At 41.0% G+C, this 26,708-nt stretch overlaps 1 protein-coding gene across 3 annotated transcripts in view; it reads left to right on the forward strand.

The window, feature by feature from the left end:
* The window catches only part of AUH (AU RNA binding methylglutaconyl-CoA hydratase), a 789,095-nt gene that overhangs the window by 349,385 nt on the left and 413,002 nt on the right, over window positions 1-26,708 (forward strand). For all 3 annotated transcript variants that reach the window (XM_078675624.1, XM_078675622.1, XM_078675623.1), the window contains one exon: window positions 23,693-23,785. In XM_078675624.1, coding sequence (XP_078531750.1) covers window positions 23,693-23,785 — 93 coding nt within the window. The remainder of the gene's footprint in view (window positions 1-23,692; window positions 23,786-26,708) is intronic.

Genomic DNA, 26,708 nt, shown 5'->3' on the forward strand with positions numbered 1-26,708 from the left:
GACCCATTTGAAATCAGTATGAAGTTTTTCTTTTCTGATCGAGTAACTCCCCTCTTGTATCCTTCTCACGTTGCTGCTTTCATACGGGTATTAAACTGGCATTCCGTTCGTTTTGAGAATGTTGTGTTGCTTCTTGATTTCTGGATTACGTTATAGTGAAGTGCTAGTTCTATATTACTTGATTGACCACCACTATATTGACCTACTGTTACAACTGTTTCACCTCTACAACAAACAGGTAAGTTTTTTAAATCATTTTACCAGTAACCTTTCCACTATATCACTACTTCATCTTTAGCCACTCTCTTCAATTCATGCTTGTTATTTTGGTATCCGATTGTTTTTTCCTTACTGTAATTTTAGACATTTATATTTTGATGTATATTTAATTTATTCCAAACCTAAGGCTAATGCAAACTTTTGTTAAAACATTAGTTTTACCTTATCAGTATTAGCTAACCTTATCATAAATACTGTCATCATAATTCATTTAAATAATCTTGCCAGTTTTAATATAATTTAGTTGATATCGTATAGTTATGTATCCTTAATTGAGTGCTTAATCCCACTTTAAATATTATTGTCGGATCATGGTAAACGGGGGCTGCTGGGTAGGGCCAGACTGGCAACCCAGAGCAGGCTAAGCAAATTTTGTCAGACCAACCACATTCGGTGTATAGCGAGTGCAGCAAGTGACCCTGACTATTACAATAGGGGTTAGGAGGTTCTCCCACCAAGAACATTTGGAAAAAGTGGCAAAAAATTATGCACTCTTATATATTCAATTATATCTGTTTTCAAAGCATAGTAAATGATGCCCTAACAGTGCACCAGGATACAGCAATCTTTATTGGGGCTCTTCAATTATTTCCTCACCATCACCCTCCAACAGTGGCTCTCATCTCTTCATAGCCCCTCGCTCACATGTATTTCATTTGTTATATAGCACCTCTCATGCTAGTGTAAGATGGTGGAGCATTTTACATCACATAAATACAGAGACCTATACGTGTGTAAATCAGTGTATAGAAAATGTAACATAAGACAAAGGGGACTACAATGTGAGGATTCACACATCATCTATACTGGCAGGCATTTTTTAAGAGTACTTGGTCTGGGGAACCACAAAATCAGGATTCAGAACTTAACACAGTGGTTAGAGTTGACTTTCCTATTAAGAAATTATTTATACGCATACAAGCCCTTTTTAGCTAAATTAGGATAATGAAAAACTGGGAAAAAACATAACTTTGTAACTTATGAAAATCACAATAACAAAAGGATCTCTGTGACAAAAGCAGTAACCCACTGAGCTATACACATAAATTACTGTTCTGAGATCTGCATAGTAAAGGCTCTTTGCTGCAGGTATATTAACCCTCTGTGCTACCTTAGATGAGTCAAAACTGCAACTTGACAAATCTCCAATCAGCAGGTACATTAATCACCAGAGTTATCTTTGCAGTGTTATTCTTGCGTTAAAAGTGTTGGATAGACAAAATAACTGTAGTGCTTTTAAAACTGCTGCACTGCCTCAAAAGCAACTGAGTAATACAAGCAGCCCCTCACCCATGGACATCAATTAGGGGTTGCACTGGGCCACACCAGTCACCCGTTACAACCCCTGACACCTTGCTTGCGACCCCTGGATGTTTGTTAGCCTTGTCTAGCCCTCTGGCAACATAAAATCATCGGCAGTGTGAGCAGCGCTTGATTGCACTGATGTGCTGAAGCTCTACCTGCAGAAACATCATGATTGCCTGCAAGCTGGGCCTGGTTGGTGGAAGAACTCATCTCACTCGTTGCTATGGTGACCCCGAGCCAGCTGGCCCGCGCAGTCCTTGATTTGATACATTACATGTATCTGTTGCGGGTCTGCGCCAGGAAACTGAACAAATGAGTACAAAGCGTGTGCATCATGGCTGGGAATGATTGGACCACATAACCACTCTGGATTTACAGAATTCATACTTCCACATCCCCATCTATCTCAAATATCAAAGTTCACCAATTTGGCATCAAATCAATTTCCCGCATTTCTACCTAATGCCTAGCCCTATTGGCAGCTTTTTCCAGACTCTCGTTTTTGAGATGGGTACTGCAGGTTCCCCAAAACACCCCAGCATTTACAGTACATGAGGAACTGGTAGTATCTAGTCAATAAGATTGCATTGAGGGCACTAATCTGTTGGATTAAATTATGGTCAGCCAGTGAATTTCAGTTAAATAAGGCGATTTTGAGAGAATGTCTGTCTATGGCGCATGCTCCGAAGATCCTATGGATTGGGTACATTAAGGGCGTTCTGAGCAGCCTGGGGAGAGAGTTCTTATTTTTGTGCCCAGAATCCATGAGTTACGCTGAATAAAAATTCAGTTAAGCACACTTTTTTTCAATGAAGGGCACTTGAGAGAGCAAATGGACATCTTGATACGTATGGTATGGGGCTTTCTGTTGCTTAAAACTGTACCTGGTTTGGAACCATATTTATACACTTTGCAGAATGACTGGGACAGATTTTTATTGCCCAGATTTAGAATCAATATGATACACCATCTTCTGGCCTGTTCAAAGGACTGGAGCCCTCCAGGGACTTTGGGTCGCTGTGGCTGCGACTCTGCCTCCTCAGGACATCCTTCACTTTACTTTATTCTGTCGGTATTTTACAGGCCCGAGGAACATGCCTATTAAACCTTTGAGATTTCTGAATTTTAAACAGGGCCTTGTTGTTTTTGCAACTTTAGTCCGATCCTCATGTTATTTTTAATGTGTGTCATTTTCTTAGTGCTGCTACAAGAGCAAGAGATTTCAAGTCCTGAGCTATAGTGTAATTGTTCTCGTCCCTTTTTTTATTACATGACCAGCCGTGTGATTTGTTTCTCTTGTGTTGCTGGCCCAATTTTCGCTAGCTATGTATCTTATCCATTTTATGAAAAGTAGTCTTTTAAATTTTTTTGTATATTGTATTTATTAACTGTACTTGTTTTATTTCTGCTTTTATGGTTATCATCTAATTGAATGAAGTGGCCCACAAACTGACTTGTCAGACCACCGGGCGGGTACTGCCTGATTGCTATGTAAGCCAGTCCGACCCTGGCCTTCGGTGCCCTCTGCAGCCATACAGTACCACAGGTTCAGGCCACAGGCCATGTAAGCAGTGGAGCATGAGGTACAGAGATCTGTAAACAGGTCTTGAGAAACAGGAGCCTATCTCCTATTGAAAAGCGGGGATTCAGTGGGCTCATCATATGAGGAGAGTGTTGGGCATATAGAGAACAGTGTAGCCCCAAACACCCCAGAACTTAAAGGAAGTGCCTGCATAAACTAAATATGCCGCAGACATTGTGAGGTCTCTGCCAGCTGGGTCACTGTACTGTAACTGGCAGCTTCAGCGAAAGAGACCGTGACTGCCAAAGGTAGAAGCACGTAAGCAATAATGACAAAGCACTGAGACTAGACATCCGTGTCCCTTCAGACTAGGCCTCCTAAGGGGTAGTAAGCATTATATAAATGCAATTTAAACATCTTTGCCCCTTGAGACTTAACATCTTTGCCCCTTTGAGACTAGACATCTTTGCTCCTTGAAACTAGACATCTTTGCCCTTCGAGACTAGACATCTTTGCCCTTCGAGACTAGACATCTTTGCCCTTCGAGACTAGACATCTTTGCCCTTCGAGACTAGACATCTTTGCCCTTTGAGACTAGACATCTTTGGTCCTCGAGACTAGACATCTGTGCCCCTTGAGACTAGACATCTTTGCCCCTTGAGACTAGACATCTTTGCCCCTTGAGACTAGACATCTTTGCCCTTTGAGACTAGACATCTTTGCCCCTTGAGACTAGACATCTTTGCCCCTTGAGACTAGACATCTGTGCCCCTTGAGACTAGACATCTTTGCCCCTTGAGACTAGACATCTTTGCCCCTTGAGACTAGACATCTTTGCCCTTTGAGACTAGACATCTTTGCCGCTTAAGACTTGACATCTTTGCCCTTTGAGACTAGACATCTTTCCTGCCTGAGACTAGACATCTTTGGCCCTCAAGACTAGACATCTTTGCCCCATGAGACTAGACCTCTTTGTGCCTTGAAACTAGACAACTTTGCCCTTTGAGACTAGACATATTTGCCCTTTGAGACTAGACATCTTTGCCACTTGAGACTAGACATCTTTGCCCCTTCAGACTAGACATCTTTGCCCCTCAGTTCTATGCAGCCCATGCTCAGTGGAGGTCTAGTACAATAGAGAGCTAATACTGCTTTTGTTAAAGTTCATGCTATGAGCTGAGATGTTCAGCTGATTTGCTTGATAAGTGACGGACGTTGTGGGTGGGTATGCCATATGTACTGAAACCATGTTAGTCTAACCCGAGATGCGTGGTGTTTCGCAGCACTGCTCGGCCTAGCTGCTAAGCATGTCCTTTTCTTGATACTGGTTGTTCGTATTCAGTTGAAGTTTTAGATACGCGTTTATGATGGATTTACTTGGGCAGTGATGTTAGGTTGCACAATGCATGTGCAAAGAATCTGCCACTGTGTTCTGTAAAGTAATCTAGCTACATGTGTTTGTGCTGCCTTCACTTGAGAAATATACAATGAACTGTGTGAAATAGTCCTGTCACATATGTATTTAGTTTGATTCCAGGAGCAAGGCTCGAGATTTTTTTAACACTTGTTTATTTGAACTTCTGCTTTGGAATTAACTTGGTAGTGAACAAAATAAACACGACTTTTGTTTAGCGTTGTGCGTCATTATGACGTCTTTTAGGTGTGGAAATACATGCTGATGCATACTGAACTGAGTAACACTGTCATCATAATTAGGTAATGGATTGTGGGGATTTTTACAGTTTTGACATGGAACGTTACTTCTACTTGTGGCTTCCTGACACATTGTTATGCAGACATGTTGGTTTCCCTTTCAGGTTTGTAACTGAGGTAATGGTGTGAAAAATCAGATGTGTTTAAATTTCCCATTGACAGTAAGTGTTTTTGGATCCTGGACTTGCATATGGGAGGTCTCCTAAGGAAACCTGTGGCATTCATTGGTATTTGTGTGTTTCATATGGCACTATATGACAATCATTAGGAAATACTGGACACCAGGGGCATTCTTGGCAGTCACTTGCATATGGTTGTGAGGCACCTTGGTTTCGTTTTGGCGTTGACTATTTTACATCAGGCATATATGGGCATTCAATAACTGTAGGAAATTGGGTTACTGTTTGAGGGGAAGGGTTAAACCCCACTCAAGCAGCAACCACAATCTCTGCCAGGGTGAAAAACAAACAAATCACAGATTAACTTGCACTTAACCATGTGGTAGCTTGTCATAAAACAGCCTAGCATAACTTGGATGCAATGTGTGAAGCATTTATGCAACACTTCAAACAGTAATAAAGTGGAAACCCAACTTAGGAAAAATCCCACACCAATTTAGAAAAATAGATAAAAATGTAATAAATTATTTGAGACCAAACACCAAAAATCCAATAATTAAACCTAGAAATATACAATTTCAAAGTTTTAAGTACAATTAGTATACCTAGAAGCACAAACCGCCAACTGTGGTTCACTAGTCATGAGAACTGGGACAAAATCACAAGTGCAGGCTGATCGTGGTGGAGCGTGGGTCATATATACAGACCAATTTAGACCTTAAATCCTGGTTGCGGAGTGTTGGGAGATCTCACAACAATGGGCTTGCAATGCAAAGTCATGCCTCAAAGATGCATTGTGCACTGGGAGTTCTGAGGAAGCTGCGAAGGCTTCGAGGCGGAGTCCTGCATCATCGTCGACGATATTGTCAATGAGGGGCGTGCAATGTGATGTGAAGGCCAACGTTGAGTATGCCCATAATAGGATCAGGGGCAACGTGGAAACAGCAGCAAACCTGTTTTCATTATTCACCACATCACACACACTGTACTAAGAAGAATGAACACTTTTAAGTTAACGGTATTTATTACTACAGAAACAATCTTTTTCTCTAAAACACCTACACAGAATATTATAAAAACAGCAAGAAGGCACGTTATGAATGAAGAGAATAAAACGAACATTTCTAGCATTTTTGGCCCGACTGTTAGGACAGAAATAGGCCTAACCACATGGAGCTATTTAGCTTTCGCAGACACACTAAAAGTTTGTTCTAGAATAGATAGGGTTGAATCTCAAAAATATCCACTCTTTGCAAAATCGAAATTATGAATAGTAAATTACTTTGGAAAAGACTCACCAGGGCTAGGATTGATGATCTATGTAAGAAACTGACAATAAAAGGTGGTACAACAAATCTAATAAAAGTTAGTAAAGCTGAGTTTCGAAAGCTGACAAGAGCATTGGCTAGGAATGATGATTTGAGATGTTTAAGGAATAAGAAATCAGTATCGCTTCTGATGACCTCCTGGCTGGAGGTGGAAACTTTCCCCTACCTTGATAGATTACCAAATGCATGCCTAAGATTGAGTCTTTTTGAAATTCAGGTGCAATGTTAATCAGGTTTTAACCTCTCACGCTCAGGGCTCCTTTTTGGACATGGACAGAATATGTAAATGCTGTCTTAACATGTAACATGATCTAATGTACATTTTTCTGGTTTGTCTGTTTTTAGCACAACAAAAATCTGTATTGAGAGCCATTTTACTAAAGTATGGTATCAGAGAAAAGCAACAAACATAAAAAAAAAATGTTTTGGGGCCATGCGGTTCTTAGATGTATCTTGTGCCTTGGGATGTTTTTTATTGTCTCTGAACGAAGTTTAAGTGAAGTATTTATTGAAGTATGTATTTGGTGGATTTTTAAGTTATCTATTGTGGATATAGACATGGTTTTAAATTGGAATGGTTTTAATGCCCTATGAAATGTTATGTGAAACGGTTCACTGTGTAAAGACCAAGGTCTAAATAAACATATGTTTTGACTCACTGACTGACTAATTAATATTGTTAAAATGTCAGTAAAAATGGCATCTAAAACCTAACACGCTAACGTCTACTTCTGTGCACTATACTAAGAACATGGAAGGCAGCGCAATTTGCAGTCTAGAGTTCCTTAGGGAGAAGAGACGCAGTACATACCTTGTTGACAGCTAATGCGGTCAGTGGAAATGCAAAGGCAATGTTCCGCTTGAAAGGCAAACACACAGTGCAGTAAAGTCAGTCCCTCTTTTCCATGGGACCTAGCGTTATCAGTTTCAGGCTTCTGGTGATTTGTAGCATTTGCCAAGTGCAAAGTGTGCTGGAAGTAGGTGAGACCATCTCGGTTGACAATCTGTGCGATGGTCCTCTACTGACAAGTCATCATGTGGTAGTCTTTATATACTAAATCCTATAGAAAAATGGAATTTCCGGCATACTTTTAATGATGTTATGTTATGTTCTTCAAGGTATGTGTCCCAGACGTTTCGTTCTGGGCATATAAGGTAAAAAGTCGTTGATTCAGACTATTCAGACTGCACCATTTTGGTTATATGTATGTATGTGTTCTTAATTAACACGGCCATGGTGGAGGGTAGACATTTGATCCAGACCAATGTCACTTTGATGGTTGTATGTGTGTCACCAAACCAAAGGTCAGGCATCTAACAGCAGACATGATATAAAGCAGAAAAGATGGCAACTTCCATTGTTTGAAGGGGGAAGATGGTGGCTTACATTAACCAAGATGGAGCTGGGGCCTATGTAAGAGTCGGACCTTAAGGACTTTGTCAGGGTATATATGCAATTTGCACAAATTATGAACATGGTGTTCTTGGCAAAAGGAAGGGTAGCTGTGATCAAGTTCAGTGTTGGGGGGAACGTGATATTGTTAGAAAGTTACAGTCACTTTTTGCACACAGTTGTGGTTGGCAAACCCTGTACTGTTGATTATTCATTAATAGCAAGAGTATATCATCATATTTAACCTATCAGGCGTCCTGAGGATGGCAGGATCAGAAGGCGATATATTAAGAGCCATTACTGTTGTGGAAACGGCCTCACTTAACATTCATGAGCTACAGAAATATTCATTTTTTTCTCTGCTGTTAGTTCTGATTTCTATGTTGTTTTTGGTGTCCATTTTTTAAAAATGGTTCCCTTCCATGGACAGAGGGATTCCTACAATTTCAGTATTTCCTAAAAAATAAAGTAAAACCCTCAACGTGTCTCAGTCTTATTGACCTATAGTTATGATCAATGTAAACTCTAACATCTATGCCTAGAATTTTAAATAATAGGCTGTCTTTAGTTACACCATCACTGCTACATATAGATTAACATGCTAATGGCTGAGGCTACATATTTTTAATCAATTATTTGTATAACATGAAGTACAAACCCTTAGACTTTATCTATTTTGATTCTGAGAACGTTTTTAGCAGGGTCCATTGGTACTATTGTACTTTTGTCATATAGGTTAATGGTTTAGTGATGCTGTCCAGGGGTTGTACCAAAACCTAGTCATCTGGCGTTTTAAACTCCTGACTCTTTAAGACTATGGTGACTGAGTTTTGTACAAGACCGGACTTTTTTTGACCCAATTATTTTTCACTTTCATATAAAAACTTTTCTAACAGCAGATTTCTGTAAAGCTCCTATATCCGATTTCGGCATCAGAAGCTATAATCGTTTTTTTTTGTATGAAGATAATAAAAGTATTTCACAAAATAGTGAAACTGAGTTTCTTCTGGTAAAGCAAAGTGTTGATGCTTTACACAATACCTAGGTATAAAATCAAAACATTCACTACTGCTCTGTGGCATGTTAAACCAGCCATGTGAGGGATATCTTCTGAATTTACTCAACTTGCCTATTTGGGATCATGGTCAAGTGACATTGTATTGATATGGTTGCCCCTATTTTCAACAAAGGTATTTATGAAATTATTAAATAAGTGAATCAAATGCGATGAAGTGTATTCTAGTTTACTAAGCAGGGCAGTGCTGATAAGAAGGATAACACTTGCACATTTGGTATTTCTGAATCAAAATCCATCTATTTCACTTACAGCTGGATACTCCCAGCAAAGGCAATTTACTTTTGATATATATATATATGGACTTATAATGTGCCCTTCGGATTTGTAGCTAAGCTTATCCGTTCTGAAGAGCATCGTGAATTTTGAGTGTCAGATCTTCAATTTAAAACCCAAGAAATCTTTCCCTTTGCCCCTTATGTTTTCCGGGGGTGATAATTGGAAACTTAATGGATCTGTTAAAGTATGTTTGATGCTATTGCCCTGGGACCATTCCCTTTTTAGAGTGTTTTCCTTACATTTTTCATTTATTGCGTTCACAGACACAAGCTTAGTTGATGAGGTGTTTGGCAGTGTACCGTCAGAGTTTAGGTTTGCTTTCACCATTTTTGATTAATCTGTTTCGCCTTTGATTTCCTACTTTTTCGCATCTAATCCATTCCTTCTACTTCGTGCAAGTGAAAAAGTTCTTTGAGTGTCTATAGGCTATTTCTTGTTCACTAATGTAACAGTGAAAGAGGCTACAGCACATTTTCTAATTATTTTGTCTGCTGACGGATTTTGCTTAAAACGCTAGTCTCTTGCTACCTTATAGATTTGATGAATCATGAGCCTCTGAAAACAACCTTCAAGAGGACTCTAATGTGTTTAGTGTTCATGATTCAATGAGGAATGTATTCCACTGGCTATTTCTTTCGAATTCGAACATCAAAAATGCAAATATTTTTCTGTGTATATATATTTTTTGTAAATGTACAATGACATTATCATCCACTTTGTTTGAATAATTTCTCTCATAAGCAGTTCATTTATGTTGCAGTATATGTCAGTATAGTAATTCATGTTTCCATGTATTTATATTTGATTCATTTATGTATTTGCATTTTTGTTTTCATTTTGGTGTAAGATACTGCAGCATATTTCTAGAGTTTGCATGGAAGAGATGCGGCCTCAGTCTGCTTAGCATTCAACAAAGGAACAATTTTAATATTTGCAGATACTGCTTTAAACAACTTAGTGCTAGTGAGTCACTGGACAGTGTCGAGATTCTCTCAGCATTTAGATAGGAGGCATATGTTAAATGATTGCAACAAGAGATAATGCCTAAATTTGAGGGTCTGAGAAAGGCAATATGAGCTAATATCACTGGGGGAAGTGGAGGCGGCCCTGGAACATTTACCGATGGGGAAGGCGCCAGGCCTGGATAGGCTACCCGGGGATCTCTTCAGGCATCACCCGGATATATGGGGTCCATACCTTCTTATCCTTTTCAATGCCATTTTAGGAGGTATGGCAATCCCAGGGTCCTGGCTGGGGGCAGAGATTGTTCCAATCCACAAGAAGGGATCCACTCTGCTCCCCGCCAATTACAGGCCTATTAGCCTAATAGATGTACCCCAAAAGCTTTTTGCACGCCTTATTCTTAACCATCTCTTAGACTGGGTGGAGGACAATGACATCTTGAGCCCCCTCCAGGCTGGCTTCAGGAAGAACACGTCGACCATGGACCAAATCTTCCGCCTCCTTCTCCTATATTGGAAGACGGTAACGCTAGAGGGAGGAAGATTGTACATGGTCTTCGTGGACCTGAGGTCAGCCTTTGACCTAGTCCCCAGAGGGAAACTATGGGAGGTTTTGCAGAAGCTAGGAGTGCCCCCCCACCTCCTTAGTATCATCATTAGGTTGCATGAGAACAACTATGCACAAGTAAGGTGTGGGAGGGATGGTAAGCTCTCGGGCAAATTCCCGGTCCGTCGAGGCGTCAGACAGGGCTGTGTCTTGGCCCCGACCCTGTTCTGTCTTTTCATTAACAGCGTCATTCAACATCTTGACGCTGTGGAGGACAATGACGCCCCGCTTTTGGCAGGCAGGAGGGTCCCGGCAATAATGTTTGCTGACGATACCCTCCTGCTTTCCAAATCCCCCATGGGGATCCAGAGGATTGTGAATGGTTTTGGCCTCTTTTGTCGTCAACATGGACTGGAGGTCAACACGGACAAAACAAAGTTTATGATCTTCAACCCTCCTACCAAAACCAGACCCAATCCTAAACTGGGGGAAATTAGCCTTGAGAGGGTTTCGACCTTTATTTACTTGGGGGTATCACTTCAAGAAAATTTATCATGGGACTGCCAAATAGCGAGATCTAGGCTGAAACTTTCCCAGCTATCGGGCGCACTCTTGAAGGTGGCTAACAAGTCCACTTTTAAGCCCGTTAGCCCGGCCCTGGAAACATACAGGTCCCAAGCGAAGGCAGCTGCCATGTATGGTAGTGAGTTGTGGGGACATAAAGCAGGGAAGGTTCTGGCAGGTGTGGAAAACAGCTTCTTGAGACGTCTACTTGCTCTCCCACAAGGTACGCCACTCCTTCCCCTAAGACTAGACTTGGGCCTTCCCTCTATTGCTGAGGATCTCCTGTCAAAACCTGTGAAGTTTTGGCACCGGATTTGGACCACTGAGGAACTGCATCATTATAGACAGGACCTAATTCATGTTATGAGGTTGGATGCCAACTGCAAAATTCCCTGGTTGGCCTTTATCAAGTCGGAACTGCTCACTCTGAATTTGCAAGACTTATGGGATGACCCAGCTCAGGGCTGTCAAAGGATTACGCGTAAAACTCTTGCCCAGCTGTACAAAAACAAAAACCTCGTTGACATGGATAATGTTCATAATAGTGGCACCTTGACGGGACGTTTTATGGAATCCAAAAATTCTTATGTGTTCGAACCTTTTATGGATTTTATTTTTCCTCTTTTGGCGAGGAAACTGTTCCTGCAATGGAGGTTTGGTACACTCCCCACCAGAGTATTCATTTACAAATGGTCCACAGGGGGTGACAAACTCTGCCCATGCTGTAAAGCCCATGATGAAGATGACTTACACATAATGTTTGGCTGCCACGCTTACCGAAGCGTGAGGAGGCGTTGGATAGCACCGTTGTGTCGGAACCTAGGCTTCAGGAAGTACCTTCAGGCTTACAGGGTCATGAAGACCAACACTCTGGGCCACATTGTCTTTGCGGTGTCAAAATTTTTGATGGCAGCATGGATAATAAGGAAGAAAATGTCTTCTTGAACTTGTACTACCTTGTATTCCTCACCCCATGCAGGTCCAGTAGATCTTTTATATGTAAATATTGTATAGTCTTTTAAATATTTGTATTGTATTTTATTGTATCTTTTATGGCCCATGTGGCCGAAATAAAGAATTTTTGGAATATGAGCTAATATGGACATGTATGAAAGCCTTTTATTTCATGAAGCTCATCTATCAATATATATATGGTTTCAGTTATATTAAGTAGAGGACTAACATTTCTCTGTTTTGAAATTGGTACATTCCTGAATATGTTAAAGTTTGCATCAATTAACTACTTTGTCTGTCATACGTATACATTGTGATACATCAGACTACAAACAAAGGTATCACTTGAGTGAGTCACTTGTACTTTTAGTTAGGAGGCAGCACTGTTGTTAAAGGAGCTGGAATAAGACTGGTCATTGTTTGCTGGTGGCTTAAGCCAAATGAGCAATGACCACAGACTGCCTCTAGAAAATCTGGAAAAGTTTCATTTCTCAAGTTTCAGCTGGCAAAGTTTATCAAAAGAACCTTATTTTGCACTAAAGAATGTGTCCTTAGAATATCAATTTCGGCAAAAGATTCTAGCAAGGCTAATCAGAGCATTTTAAATGGGAAATTTGCATATCCTTAAAAAACAACCATGTAACTACAATTAAAACCAATTTTCAGATGCGCAGCCATCCCTTGACTCAGTTTAAACATGTCATTAGAATGTGTGAACCTAGATTTGACCACATAAGACTAACATCTCAGAGCAAATCCTTATGACTGCAAAGACAACTTTCATGATGTCCAAATAACTGTGCAATCCAACAAATGACAGAATGTTGTGATCAATCCCGTTGTTAACAGAAAACAAAGACCTCCTTGAATCTTTTCAAGATTCCAACTTTCTACTCCTTGTTCCTACTTAATAAAGCTTGTGATTTAAATAATAAAAAATATGCGAGGAGTGGGGATTGTATCTTCCCCAGTAAATTATTTAGATGTGCTCCCATTCACTATAACAATGTTTTGAGTGAGGGGGATAAGTATTTATGGGCAGACCGAAGTTTAGAATTTGGGGGGTAGCTCAGATCTTTGGCTTGCGTTCAGATACCCTCAGTGGGGATAATGTGTCTGAAAGAGTAGTGTAGGTGGTCAGAAATACAAAATATACCTTTATGCTCCTGCCCAGTGTCTCCAGAGATAAAGGGGCATTTGCGCTCAAGATTTACTGAACTCTTATTTATTAATGTTTCATAACATTGGAAAGACACAGTTCAGTAACACATCAATTGCCAGTGTCCGTAGAACCTACAGCATATAGGACCTGACAGCTCTGAACCCCCTTACCTCAGTTGCAGCCCTTCAGGTGAAGTCTTCACATTCAGCAGAACATAATCCCAGATGTCCCAGAAAAAGGAGATATCCCATCTCATTCCTCTGAGTTTATTATAATGTTCTCCAGTCATATAAGTTCACTGTGGGATACACTGTAGCTATAGGCCAGCTGCTTTCCACACATTCTCAGTCTTCAATGTTACTCCTTTCCCTCCTGTCCTATAAATTAGGGAGGTATAGCGTCAGGCAGATCTGGCTGTCTCTGAAGCATTGCCATCCATTCTAGTATATATTCAGACAATCTTTTGTTGCCTTTTCTTAAAACACTGTTCCAGCACTGCCCATTCGGTCACATCCCTCAGCCAATCTTTTAGCCTTGGCCCCTGAGGTCTCTTCCAGTGTATGGCTATATGCCATTTAGCAATCATAGCCACAAATGCATGCCTCAGTTTACCCTTCTGTGATTTAGCACAGCTCCAAATAAACACTGTTTCACAGTCAACCTGGATAGACTGCCTGTGATTGGATGTAATTTACCCATCCCATCCCATCACTTCACCCCAATATTTCAATATTATTCTGCAATTTCGTGTTTACCACACCTGGGTCACACCATTGTTTAGCCCAGCGATTTTGTACCCAACTTCGTATGAGTCAGGTAAATTTTATTATGATATTAAATTGCACTAGTTTATATTTATGTTTACAAGACACTCTTCCAATCTACATTTTCTAGATGCCCTCATATCTACTCCCATTGTGTTGTGACCCTTAGTTGTTCTACTACCTTATCTGCCTTCAGGGCTCTAAAGAAGTTAGATTACTGTCTGGCCTGTGCCATCCTCAGATTAGCAGCCATAGTCTCAGTCACCTTCGGAGTATCTGGAAAGTGCCTCCATTTCTCTCAAACCATTCTGGCCAAATGTGCATATTTCAAGACTTGACCTTGACCAAAGCCATCCTGTGCCTCCAAAACTGTAAGACATTTTCAATTAGAGTAAAGGTTGCACCAGTCTCACACCCCTCTCTCCTCTACTGTGGCACAACATATATCTTGTCCTATATGTTTAAAGGATTGAAAACAACATTTATGCGCCAAGTGTTGGTCTATTTAAAGGTTTTTCAACACCTGTTTCCATGCCCTGCCCACTTGGTGGATCAAATATATAAAGTTTGGAATGGTGGTATCTCCTCATCATAAGCAGCTCCTCCTGTGGAGTCTCTCCATGCATTCCCTCAAGTAGCTGTTTCTCACAGTTGGTCCTCTCCTTTAGCCACCTTACCACATGTTGTGGCTGCAGTGCTAAGTAGTAGACGTTTACATAAGGTAGTCCAAGTCCCCGTCTCCCAACTCTTCTTCAGTGTGTTCAGCTTCACTCTGCTTCTTTTGCCTGCCCATACCAGTGATATCAGAAATCCATTAAATTCTGTGATCGATTTTGGTACCACATGCACACAGTTCTGCATCACATAAAGACACCTTACGAAGAAACTCATATTAGCAATTGCTACTCGTCACATGACTGATAATGGCAGGATGTTCCAAACACAAAACATTTTTAACCCCTCCATCGCTCTACCTGTATTGAACATATTATCCGTCTTGTGAGTGTGACCTGTATACCCAAGTATCTACAAAGCTTTGTCTCCCCTTTAGCCCCACTAAGATGTATTCCTCATAGGTCTCTGCCATTTTCTCACCCAGTGGGTAAATTTCATTAATCTCCTTATTAATAATAACCCAGATACCTTCCTAAAGAGGTCCAACTCTGTAAGCAGTGCATGCACAGAAACTGCCTGCAGGCTCAGACAGACTAATACCTTTTCCTGTACATTGATACTACAGGGCTAGTTTCACCCACCACTATTCCAAAGTCATGAAGCCTGTTTTGTAACTGAATATCTTGGGACTAGATCGCCAAAGCCAGTATTAACGTGATACCAGGCATCTCTGCCTGTTCCCGCTTTTCATTTTCCAAGCTTTTGGATATTAGCTATCCTGTTCACACTTTTGCTGTTGTCTTGCAGCCCTGAACTCTATTCTCCTCAGCACCCCAAAGATATTCTTCAATCCTACCGTGCTAAATACCTTTTCAATGTCGAGAATTGCAAGATCGTTGTGCTATTAAGAACCCTTCTAGGGATGTGGGATGTGTGTAGGGCTTAGTGAATTTTGTGTGGTACTACGTTCTAGCTAAATATTCAACTACTTTAAGTTTTGATACATTTATTGCATTAACAAATACTTTTGTAGACTAGGGCAAATTTGAAGTGAAGAGTTTCTCAGGGTGCCCACCTTCTGAGGCCCCCCTGATAATTGATAATGTTGTGCACATTCTTTAAAAAATTTGACGGCTCATTATGCCCCTCTTGTCATATTTTAATCCTCACCCATCTTCATCCTTCCTCTCCAGCAATTGGTGGCAATTACAATAAGAATCATCTTTCTGTCTTGTCTTCCTTACTTCACCTCTGGCTTTACTCCTCTCTCTACCTACCTCTATGACTTTACGAACTGTAGATGCTTTTGTTGGAAAAGAACACATGCTTTATTGAGCAGCAAATTCCTTCCCATTTTGTAAAAAAAAATAAAAACTTTGCACTATTTTGTCTATTTTCTTGTTCTCTCAAGGGTGAGCCACAAATTATGTGTACCTTTGAATCCAAGAATCTGTAGAGGAAAAAGGACAGAAAAATGTACTGGATACGTCTTGTGGAAATAAAGATATGAAGGCTGATATAAACTGGCCCCCCCATCCAAAAAAAAGGGTTCAGCATGGAAGGTGGTGGGGCGGGGGAAAGACGCCTCAAAGTTTAAGGGATTAACACAGTTTCAGTGGGAGGAAAGAGGTCAGAATCAGAGAGATCAGGATAAGTACACAGCAATAGAGGAAGGAAAGGAAGTGCAAGAGGACAGGTGTCAATCATTTCTAGAGATAAGTTGGTTCACAGGAGGAGTGGAGGAATGATTGGAAAGGAAACATTTGGGAAGGAAGCAATTAATACTGATGGTGAACAAAGGTTTTTTTTAAGTTCTTGTAATATGCCTTCCTGAACTGATAATGCACTTGCAACGGGAGTTAAATGTGGTTATGATTGAAGTGATCTTTTCAGGATGGATTTGAATGGAAAAAAGTTGGGTCCTGCCTTATCTCAATGAAAATTTAAGGTTTTTACAGCAGAGTCCGAGAAAGAATGAATAATGTTGCAATCTTGTATCTTTGGGGTTCCCGGTGGAGATGAATCGTTACATTTTTTTTTTGTACAATAGAACGTTTTTTCTTTTCAAAATGTGTTGTTTGTGCCTGTTTTAAAGCTTTGAAAAGGGTACAGGGAGATCTGAATGTTCAGCAAGTTGGAAGAGCAGTCATTTGAGCTGGATTAGGACACGCACAAACGATCTAACCTTTTCTGTGCTTTATCATTCTGGCAGCTGCTTTGAGTATTGCATTCAAGTGGGTTTATCTGAATTGCAGAGTGACAAACAAGTCTGTGTTGGGATAAAGCAAGAGCTTTAATAATTTGCCTCAGAGGCTTCTCCAACGAGTAGCCCCTTAGCTTCTAGTAGCTCTCCAGCTACGTGTAAGTAGCCATCAAGTGTGCAGCCCATCCTACTCAATTAGAATATTTTGCTTGGCTAAATTGATGTATATATCCAAAATAGAAAATGTGATATTTGATTAATCAATCATGAATATTTGGGAAGAATGATCACAAATGTTATTACATTGTTGCTACGCCTGTCATGTATTAGCCATAGGGAGGCATTCAAAACCCATAAAGTTTTTTCCCCATTAATGCTGTCAACTCTGCCTGAAGCATTGAAGTGATCGCTGCTGGTAATCTTGGCTGACGTGGTCACTGTTACCACACCAATATTAATAGAAGCTCAGGACGATTTTCTTTTAACCATAAGTAGCTCTTATTACAGAAAAGTTTAGAGACCCTGGAGGGAATGCATTTCCTGATTTACTTTAGAAGCTTTAGTTCGGAGGTGGTACCTTTCATCATAGCATTAATGGGTGAGGAATGTAGACTGTTTGCTGACTAATAGCAACATTAGAAACGTACCTTTTTGGATTGTATTTTGAGGCAATTCTTTTTTCTTTTAGGTTTTTACTGCCATTTCACTGCACTGCTGGTGGTTTGACCATGGCTATTAAAAGTATATTTTGCTGTGGTTTCATTATTTGCCAATTCATCATACTTTTTTTATTGCAGATATAGATTTTGTGATGTAAGCAATTTGTGTGTAAATCTGCATGTTATTAACATTCGAGTGATAAGAGAAGCCAATGTTTAAAAAAAAAGTTCACATGCATGTTAAAAAGAACAGGGGCTGCCATTGTTCCCTTTGCAAACATTGGTAGCAGAATGGGGTCCATTTTCACTTGACAAAGGTGGTCTTGAGTGATGACATGAATGTTAAATATAACTGCGTTGGATATATATAGAGGTCAAGACAACACAGAGAGAATCTCATGCCTCACTGAAGCAAACATGCTGCTAAGGCACTTCGGGTGAACGGCTGTGTTGTGTGATCACTATTGAGTCAGACAATCCGAAATCTTGTGATGAAGCTTGTAGCATTCTGTGGAATATCAACAATGTTTAGTCCCTCACAGGTATGTGGCCCAAATGTCAAATGATGCATGATGATTATATGACTTAAGTGAATTATATGACTGTTTAAGTCGCAAATGGAAGCAAAATCATAAATTAAATGTATAGAATGTATAGTACAAATAGGTTGTACACACCGGCAAGTGGTAAGTATTACAATTCACTGCTCCTCTTTTCGAACAAATACATTGATTTCTATGCATGGTTCCTTTACTTTTAATATATACTCTTACAATATTTGTATTCACATCATTAGGCACAACATCAGCCAACTTGCTTTGTCCACTAGACATACGGTCACAAGGACTTCTCAAGGTTATTACATATTGTTAAATTATTCAAGTATCTACTATTTGCCAAAGGCATGAAAAATATAATTCATTCAATCAAATTAATCATAAAAATAGTTGGACTTTGCCCCGTCTCCTCGGTCATCCCCAAACCTTTTGCCTCCACCCTCCAATTTTTTCTGTATTTGTTTTTGTTGGCCTTAGGAGTCTGTGCACTTTACCACTGCTAACCAGTGGTAAAGTGCTTGTACTCACCCCCTAAAAGATGGTAAAAGGGGCTTACACCTTTTTGGTATATTTAATTTACGTATACAGCCCTAGTAAAGTGGAATACCATACACCCAGGACCTATAAATTAAATGCTACTAGTGTACCTGCAACGTTTATTGTTCCACCTATTTAAGTAGCCCGTTAAACATGTCCCAGGTCGGAAATTGCAGACTGAATGCCAATCTGACTTGCACCCACCTGGGTGATCCACTATTGAACTACAAGTACCAGAATCCCGAGGGGCGATCCGGAGGAGGGGCTAGCGGTGTGCGCTCCATTGCGGTGGTTTCTATTAATTGGCTCCCTTGAGCTTTGAGCCAACGGGCTCCTGGATGCTGCCCTGCGTGCCGGTTCGGGCATCGAGGCCATTGACGGTTGTTTGGCGGCCTTCTCCTCCACCCCTAACCATTTCTCTACTGATGAGGGAAGTTATCCCGAAACCCGAGCCATGTCTCGGGTGATACCCAAAAACCCGGGACATGTATCGGGTCTAGAGATTCATCAGTCCAACAAGTACCGACTTGCACCCACCTGGGTGATCCACTATTGAACTACAAGTACCAGAATCCCGAGGGGCGATCCGGAGGAGGGGCTAGCGGTGTGCGCTCCATTGCGGTGGTTTCTATTAATTGGCTCCCTTGAGCTTTGAGCCGACGGGCTCCTGGATGCTGCCCTGCGTGCCGGTTCGGGCATCGAGGCCATTGACGGTTGTTTGGCGGCCTTCTCCTCCACCCCTAACCATTTCTCTACTGATGAGGGAAGTTATCCCAAACCCGAGCCATGTCTCGGGCGATACCCAAAAACCCGGGACATGTATCGGGTCTAGAGATTCATCAGTCCAACAAGTACCGACTTGCACCCACCTGGGTGATCCACTATTGAACTACAAGTACCAGAATCCCGAGGGGCGATCCGGAGGAGGGGCTAGCGGTGTGCGCTCCATTGCGGTGGTTTCTATTAATTGGCTCCCTTGAGCTTTGAGCCGACGGGCTCCTGGATGCTGCCCTGCGGGCCGGTTCGGGCATCGAGGCCATTGACGGTTGTTTGGCGGCCTTCTCCTCCACCCCTAACCATTTCTCTACTGATGAGGGAAGTTATCTCGAAACCCGAGCCATGTCTCGGGCGATACCCAAAAACCCGGGACATGTATCGGGTCTAGAGATTCATCAGTCCAACAAGTACCGACTTGCACCCACCTGGGTGATCCACTATTGAACTACAAGTACCAGAATCCCGAGGGGCGATCCGGAGGAGGGGCTAGCGGTGTGCGCTCCATTGCGGTGGTTTCTTGTTCATAGAGATAGCCAGGAGCCGGGTCAATGGAAGCAGGAAACTTCATGCACTTCAAAAGGAATTCTCTAGAAATTTCACCAGGTATAAAAATAGAACCTTCAGAGTCACTATTCAGTTTACTTTCTGGACCCGCAGAAGGACTTTTAGAGGACTTCCTGCTGCTGTTGCCTGCTGTGTACTCCAAAAGACTGCTTGGCGTGGCTGCACCTGGAATTACTTCTTCAGAGGGAGGATGTCCTATAGCTATAGGTCATTCTAGCATATTGTCGGATAATTTGTCATCTCAAGTTGCCTTTTTCATAAAACACTTTCCACCACTGCCCATTCCGTCATATCCCTCAGCCATTCATTGAGCCTTGGTCCATGAGATATCTTCCAGTCTAAAGCTTGACAACATTTAGCAAGTATAGCCACAAATGTATGCCCCAATTTACCCTTGTGCAGGTTAGCACATCTCCCAACAAACATTTTTTGACGCAGATTTTCAAGAAGCCCATTGTGTTTTCTCCATTATGTTTGCCTAACTGCACGGAATAGTGAGCATTTGCTTTGCCCACGTTATAAAAGAACACACTTGTTTTGTGTTGCATATTTACTTTTCAAATAGGCTGCACATGTTTTGTTATTGAGTTCTTCTGCTGGGATTTAAACTGATCATTTCATACAAGGTTGAAAAACACTGTACTCTGTTTTCCCTATGGTCGGACACTAACACCTAGACATAATAGAAAATCCAGCTGCTGCTTTGAACATGCAATTCTTACCTTATAAGTGGGGACTTGTTGTTTTGAAAGCAGGGAAAAGGTCCCGAGATGAGAGAATGCTTTTCTGCCTGAGATGTAGAACAACTATCTATGTATGCAAGATATGGGTTGCCCCACTAATCCCAGTGATTTATAACATAACACTGTGTTTCTACAGTGAGGGTAAGTTTAGGCCGATCTGTCTTTAAATATGACAAGGCTTTTCATTGTGTACAGTCTGTTGATTATGGTAATCACATTTTTTACCTCTATATCTCTTTTTATTGAAGCGCAATTATTACAACATAAAGCACAATAGTTTCAATAAATATTGTAATCTTTTTTCGTCACTCTTTTCTCTTTATTATGCATGTGAGAACAAAAGGTGATGGCTTGCTACCTCGATCCCTGAGAGGGTCTCGAGTGTTGTGTTCTCGGGTGCCAATTTACTTCTTTCTCTGGAAAGGTGAGGAGAGCAAGTAAGGTACTAGGAGCTAGTCTGGATTTGACCCAATAGGTACTGATTTGGTATGGTGAATCAGTTCCTACATGCTGATGTTATGTGGTCCTAGGCATAGTTCTGTTTCTAAGCAGAATCCCTGCAATTATTTCACAGTCAACGTGGGCAGATGGCCCATGATTAAATATAATTCAGCCTTACATCAGTTTCCCCCAATATTTCAATATTATTCTGCAATTTCACACCAAATATATAAAAACTCATCTAGGTGCTTACACCTGGGATCACTTTGTTCTGCCCAGATATCTTTTACCCAACTTTGTATGAGTCAGATAAATCCTATGTATGCTAATAAATTATGCGTCTTTATATCTGGCGTTATTAGACACTTTCCTTACATATAAACATGCACTCTTCCAATCCGTATTGACATGCTTCCAGTCCTCCTCCCATTGCGTTGTTACCTTTAATTGTTCTACTATCTTATCTGTCTTCAGAGCTGTCTATTAGTTAGATACCAACTGTCTGGCCTGTGCCACCTTCAGATTAGCATTCATAATCTCTGTTTCCTTTGGAGCATCTGAAAAAATCCCTCTATATCTCTCAAACCATTCTGTCCAAATTTGCATATCTCAACATCTGACTACGACCACAGCCATCCTTTACCTCCAAAAATTTAAGAAACGTTCCATTAGAGTAAAGGTCCTGACGGTTACACTCCCCTCTCTCCACCACTGTGTCATCAACCTATATCTTGCCCTATACATTTAAAGGGTCGAAAAACCATTACTGGGCAAGTGGCAGTCTCTTTAAGGGTTCCTTCACTGCCTATTACCATGTCCTGCGCACTTTCTGGATCAAATATAGGCAATGTGGCTTGGTGGCACCGCCTCCTTATAAACAGCTCCTCCAAAGGAGTCTCTCATTCTTTAAAATGTTCAAAATGCATATAAGCTGTCCAGACTGTTCACACACTTCTCAATGTCTACGTTCACAAGCACTCAATTTGTTACACGTCTTACGCAACAGAAATTATCTTTGCTATACCAAATATATCTTTTAAGGCTGCATTGTTATTGTACTGTTTGCAGCATCCTTAACACTATCTAACACCATTTACTAATGGCGGCCGGGGGAGAGCCGGAAGAGTAGTCCGTCTTTTCTGTTAATTGCTCGAGATACGGTATTAGTTCCTACGCACAGGCAGAGGTCATGGAGTTGTATTTCACGGAGGTACGAGCAAGCGGAGTTGCAAAGTTGGCAGGTGGAAGATCCGGTAAATTTTAAAGACAGCAGATGCTTTGTGCGTTTGTGTTGTTTTTTTGAAAGCGGAGGTTTGACAACAGTCTGTTCGGAATTGTCGTTTTAGGGTTCACGATTGTTGTCCCCTTCTTGGGCGTTGTTGAAGACGTATGTTTCCTTGAGAAGTTCTGCAGCAGGCATTAGATTATTGAAGTCCTTCGGTAAGTCCTGAAGGCAAGGTCACAGATACATTTTTTAGTATCACTAAGCTTGATGCACCTTCACGATGCAGGTTCGTTTTATTGAATGGTTCTTTTTTTACAGATTACGAGCGTACTATCTAGGATGGATTAAGTAAGCATTTACTAGGAATTTTGGTTTGCTTTGAGCACTGAGGTGAAGGGTATTTTCACGATGAGCACACATCACAGAGTCATTTTAAATTCACTAAAGCATGTTGTTCTATTGGAAAATGCAGATACATTATATGCTCCAGTTGGTATATAATGCTCATTGCTGTGTGATATTGTTTTTTAGATGGTACTTGCTCCTGATGAAGGGTCCGATGTGACCCGAAATGCATAGAGCATCTCCAAGAAAGCACAGAAGAAATTGTCTGAATGAAATCTTTTTCATGTACAAATGACATTTTGAAATGTATATTACTCAATTTGTGTTTCATGATCTACTAAATAATTCAAACGAATGAATATTTATGGTGTCGAAATAAATGTTCAAACTCAAGCAAATTATTTTTGGTTTCAATGTATATAATGTTGATGGTAAATTATTGGTAAATCCTCGCAGCAATTGTGCGTAGGGGTCGAGACCTAAGGTCTCGAGGTAGGGAGATGCATTGTTATTTGAAACACAATATAACAGGTTTTTAAAAATCGGTCTGCATGTGTGAATGCTGCTTCAGTACTTAGTTATGATATCTATTTGCATGCGTGCTACCTTTTTATAATATATTTCAGGAAATTCATGAGGTACTCCGTTTTATTGAATGCATTTTGTTTACCAACACTTATCCATATCAATTAGCTGTGCACAGAGCTCAGCTCCACTTTTATGACTAGGCCTATTTACACCCCCTGAGTAAATGACCTACACCCCTGAGAAAAAAAATAATAAACTTAATACAGTCTAAATTACAGTGTTTCTTTTTAAACATACTATTGCTATGTCTTCAACCATACAACATAGCATAACAGCATACCTAAAGGGGCAGAGCTTAGTAGTAAAGACAATTCAAACAACCACAGTTATGAATGCACAATTATTATTAGTAATCCATCATATTTTATTTTTTTCATTACTATCTTTTGGATTGCATATTAATGAGTTTGATATTCATTTATATAAATCAATAATGTTTGTTCTAGAATGTAATGATTCTTTCTTTTTCCAGCTGATCTTCCAATGCCAACTATTGCAGTCCTCGATGGAATCGCATTGGGTGGTGGCCTGGAAATGGCATTAGCTTGTGACATCATTGTGGCAGGTATATCACTGTATGATTTACTACCAAACAAAAATTCATTGACGGCACTATTATTTAAATAACATGAATATAGCCAAGATATAGTTTGTAGTATTGGTAATAGCTGAACGATATAAGATTGTGTAACTACATGGACAGTGAAACTGAATTGGTGCATTACCTGCTTTGAAAACCAGCTAGCATATTAATTGATACGAATTTCTCTGTGTAGATTGGTGGTTTCATTAGATAGAATGTGTAATTAAGTGGTTGCTTTCCTGTTAAATCAGATTGAGTCATAATCACATGACAAACTGAAGTAGGATGTAGGATCGTACTTTAATATGATCCATCATGAAAGAAACCTTTCCCTTCACAGAATGCTTAGCTTAATATACTTAGAATTCAGACGAGCCCACAGCAGTTGCAGCAAGTACGTTTTTTATTTTTGGCAGAAAAAACGACGCATTTCGATTACGTCCGTGGTCTTGATCATATATATATATATATATATATATATATCCGTTCCACACTCCTACTGATCGGCTCTGAATACCGATCCGACAAACGTAGGTACAGACCACAAAACAGCGCTCAAGACATCTTCAAAGGTGGTTTATTGCTCCCTTGTCACCAGCATGACGCGTTTCGGCTACGTCACGGTAGCCTTGATCACATGACCATAGGAACCAATAAGTGTGCTTATATACTGTGTACTCTCAGATTGTAAAGACGTCAGCAATGAATAGACATAAAAGATATACTACAAAAACATCATCCGTTTTTTGCACATATTGATGTGGACCAGGTGAATTCAATACAAACAAAATATTTACACAATATCTTAAAATATTTATAATTCAAGAACAACTATTCTAGTTTCAATATACATGTTCTATCCTGTCTAATCCATCCAAAAAACGTTGTGTGTCATATTACACAATTCATATATATGATGCTGATCCAAAAGCTGAACTAGTTTAACAATCCGAAAAAGTGCAAGTGCATAACATAATAAAGTGCTAAATTGTGCAATGTGCAAATTCTGTTAAACCTTAAAAAAGGGGGAATTAGATTCATATTTCTGGACTACTAATTTATAGGACTCCTGGCCCTGATGGCGCCTTCCGGCTTAGCCTTCCGGAAGTAGTCGCCTCTTTAGCCATGAAAACTGTGAATTTCACGATTATTGGTGACTTGAATCTACATATGGAAGCTCCAGTGAATAACTCGGTCCATTGCCTGTTGGCAGATCTTGAAGCATTCCAACTTAATCAACTGATACAGTCATCGACTCATATAGGTGGTCACTTGCTAGACCCGTTTCTGACAAATCTGACCACCAATATTTCAGTGCTTCAACCCAAACCTATGGCCTGGACCGACCACTATTTGATCGAGGCCCATATCTTGATTCCTAATCCTCCCCTCAGAAATAATCTTCCTGACACTCTTAAACGTCCTTGGCGTAATTTAGATCCAGAGCACTTTCATCTACTCCTGATGAAAGATCATCCTCAACCCCCCATAGAAGTCTCCCGTGGGTACGACAATTTTTGCGAGTGGATAAACAAATCTCTGGATTCTCTCATACCAGTCAGATGGAGTAAGGCCAGATCTAGTCCCTCCAGCCCTTGGTATGACGAATCCCTTAAACAGCTTAAATCCTCTTGCAAAAAAGCTGAACGTGCCTGGCGCAAAAATTACGACGCTGACCTTAAGTCGGCTTATAGGGCCTGCACTAGAGTCTACCATCGGGCTATCTGTGCAGCTAGGGCTGCTTTTTATTCTCAGGAGATTAGGAACAGTACCAACCCCACGAAGGTCATATTCAAAGTTTGTAATGACCTAACCAGCAAAAAGATCAACACCACCACTCTCGAAGTCTCGGTGGCCCACTGTGAGGATCTGGCCTCGTTCTTTGTGGAAAAGGTTGAAGCCATCTACAGGTCCTTCTCTCAAGCCCCCTACAGGGACAATACCACTGCCCCTGTTGTTTTTAAACCATTGCTTTCTATTCCTAGCCCTACTTTGGAGGAGTTTAAAGCTTTAACGATAAAGGTTAAATCTGGCTCCCCAGATGATCCCATGAGACCCCTGCAATTCCAGGAATTTGCCCAGTGTTGCTATCCCGCAATGCATAGCCTGCTGGATCTGTCATTTACCACCGGTACGGTTCCCAGGGCCTGGAAGCAGGCAACTGTTATCCCTATTCTTAAAAAACCTGCCCTTGACCCCACTAAATCTGAACACTACCGGCCTATTTCTCTTCTCCCCTGGCTAGCTAAATTAGCAGAGTCTCATGCTAATCAGATTCTATCCTCTCACCTACAGGAGTCCAATATTCTGGATAACTCCCAGAATGGGTTCCGCACGGGCCACAGCACTGAGACTGCGCTCTTGGCTGTGGTGGAACACATTAGGGAGATGCTGGACCAGGGTCAGACGGCGGCACTGATCCTATTGGATTTAAGTGCCGCCTTTGATACGGTCTCCCATCAGATCCTCTTGCACCGTCTTATGGAGGCTGGAGTCGGAGAGAAGGCACTTGAGTGGTTTCGATCCTTTCTTTCGGATCGAACATTCAAAGTGTCTACACCTCCGTTTGCCTCGGCCCCACGTTTTATTCATCAGGGTGTCCCGCAGGGATCGGCCCTTAGTCCTACCCTTTTTAATTTATATGTTCAGCCTCTGGCGGAGGTAGCCCATAGTTTTGGTCTCACCATGGTGTCGTACGCCGATGATACGCAGCTGGCGGTGGCACTTAATGGTGACTCCAATATGGATGCCCCTACCTTTCAATCCGCCCTCAAAGCGGTGGCGGACTGGATGGCGAACAATCGATTACAGCTCAATGCCTCTAAGACCGAGGTTATCATCTTTGGTAGGGAAGGTGGACTATGGGGAGACCAATGGTGGCCATCTGAATTGGGCCCTGTCCCCA

The sequence above is a fragment of the Lissotriton helveticus genome, chromosome 2_1 (genome assembly GCF_964261635.1).
Source record: "Lissotriton helveticus chromosome 2_1, aLisHel1.1, whole genome shotgun sequence".
Classification (NCBI taxonomy): domain Eukaryota; kingdom Metazoa; phylum Chordata; class Amphibia; order Caudata; family Salamandridae; genus Lissotriton; species Lissotriton helveticus.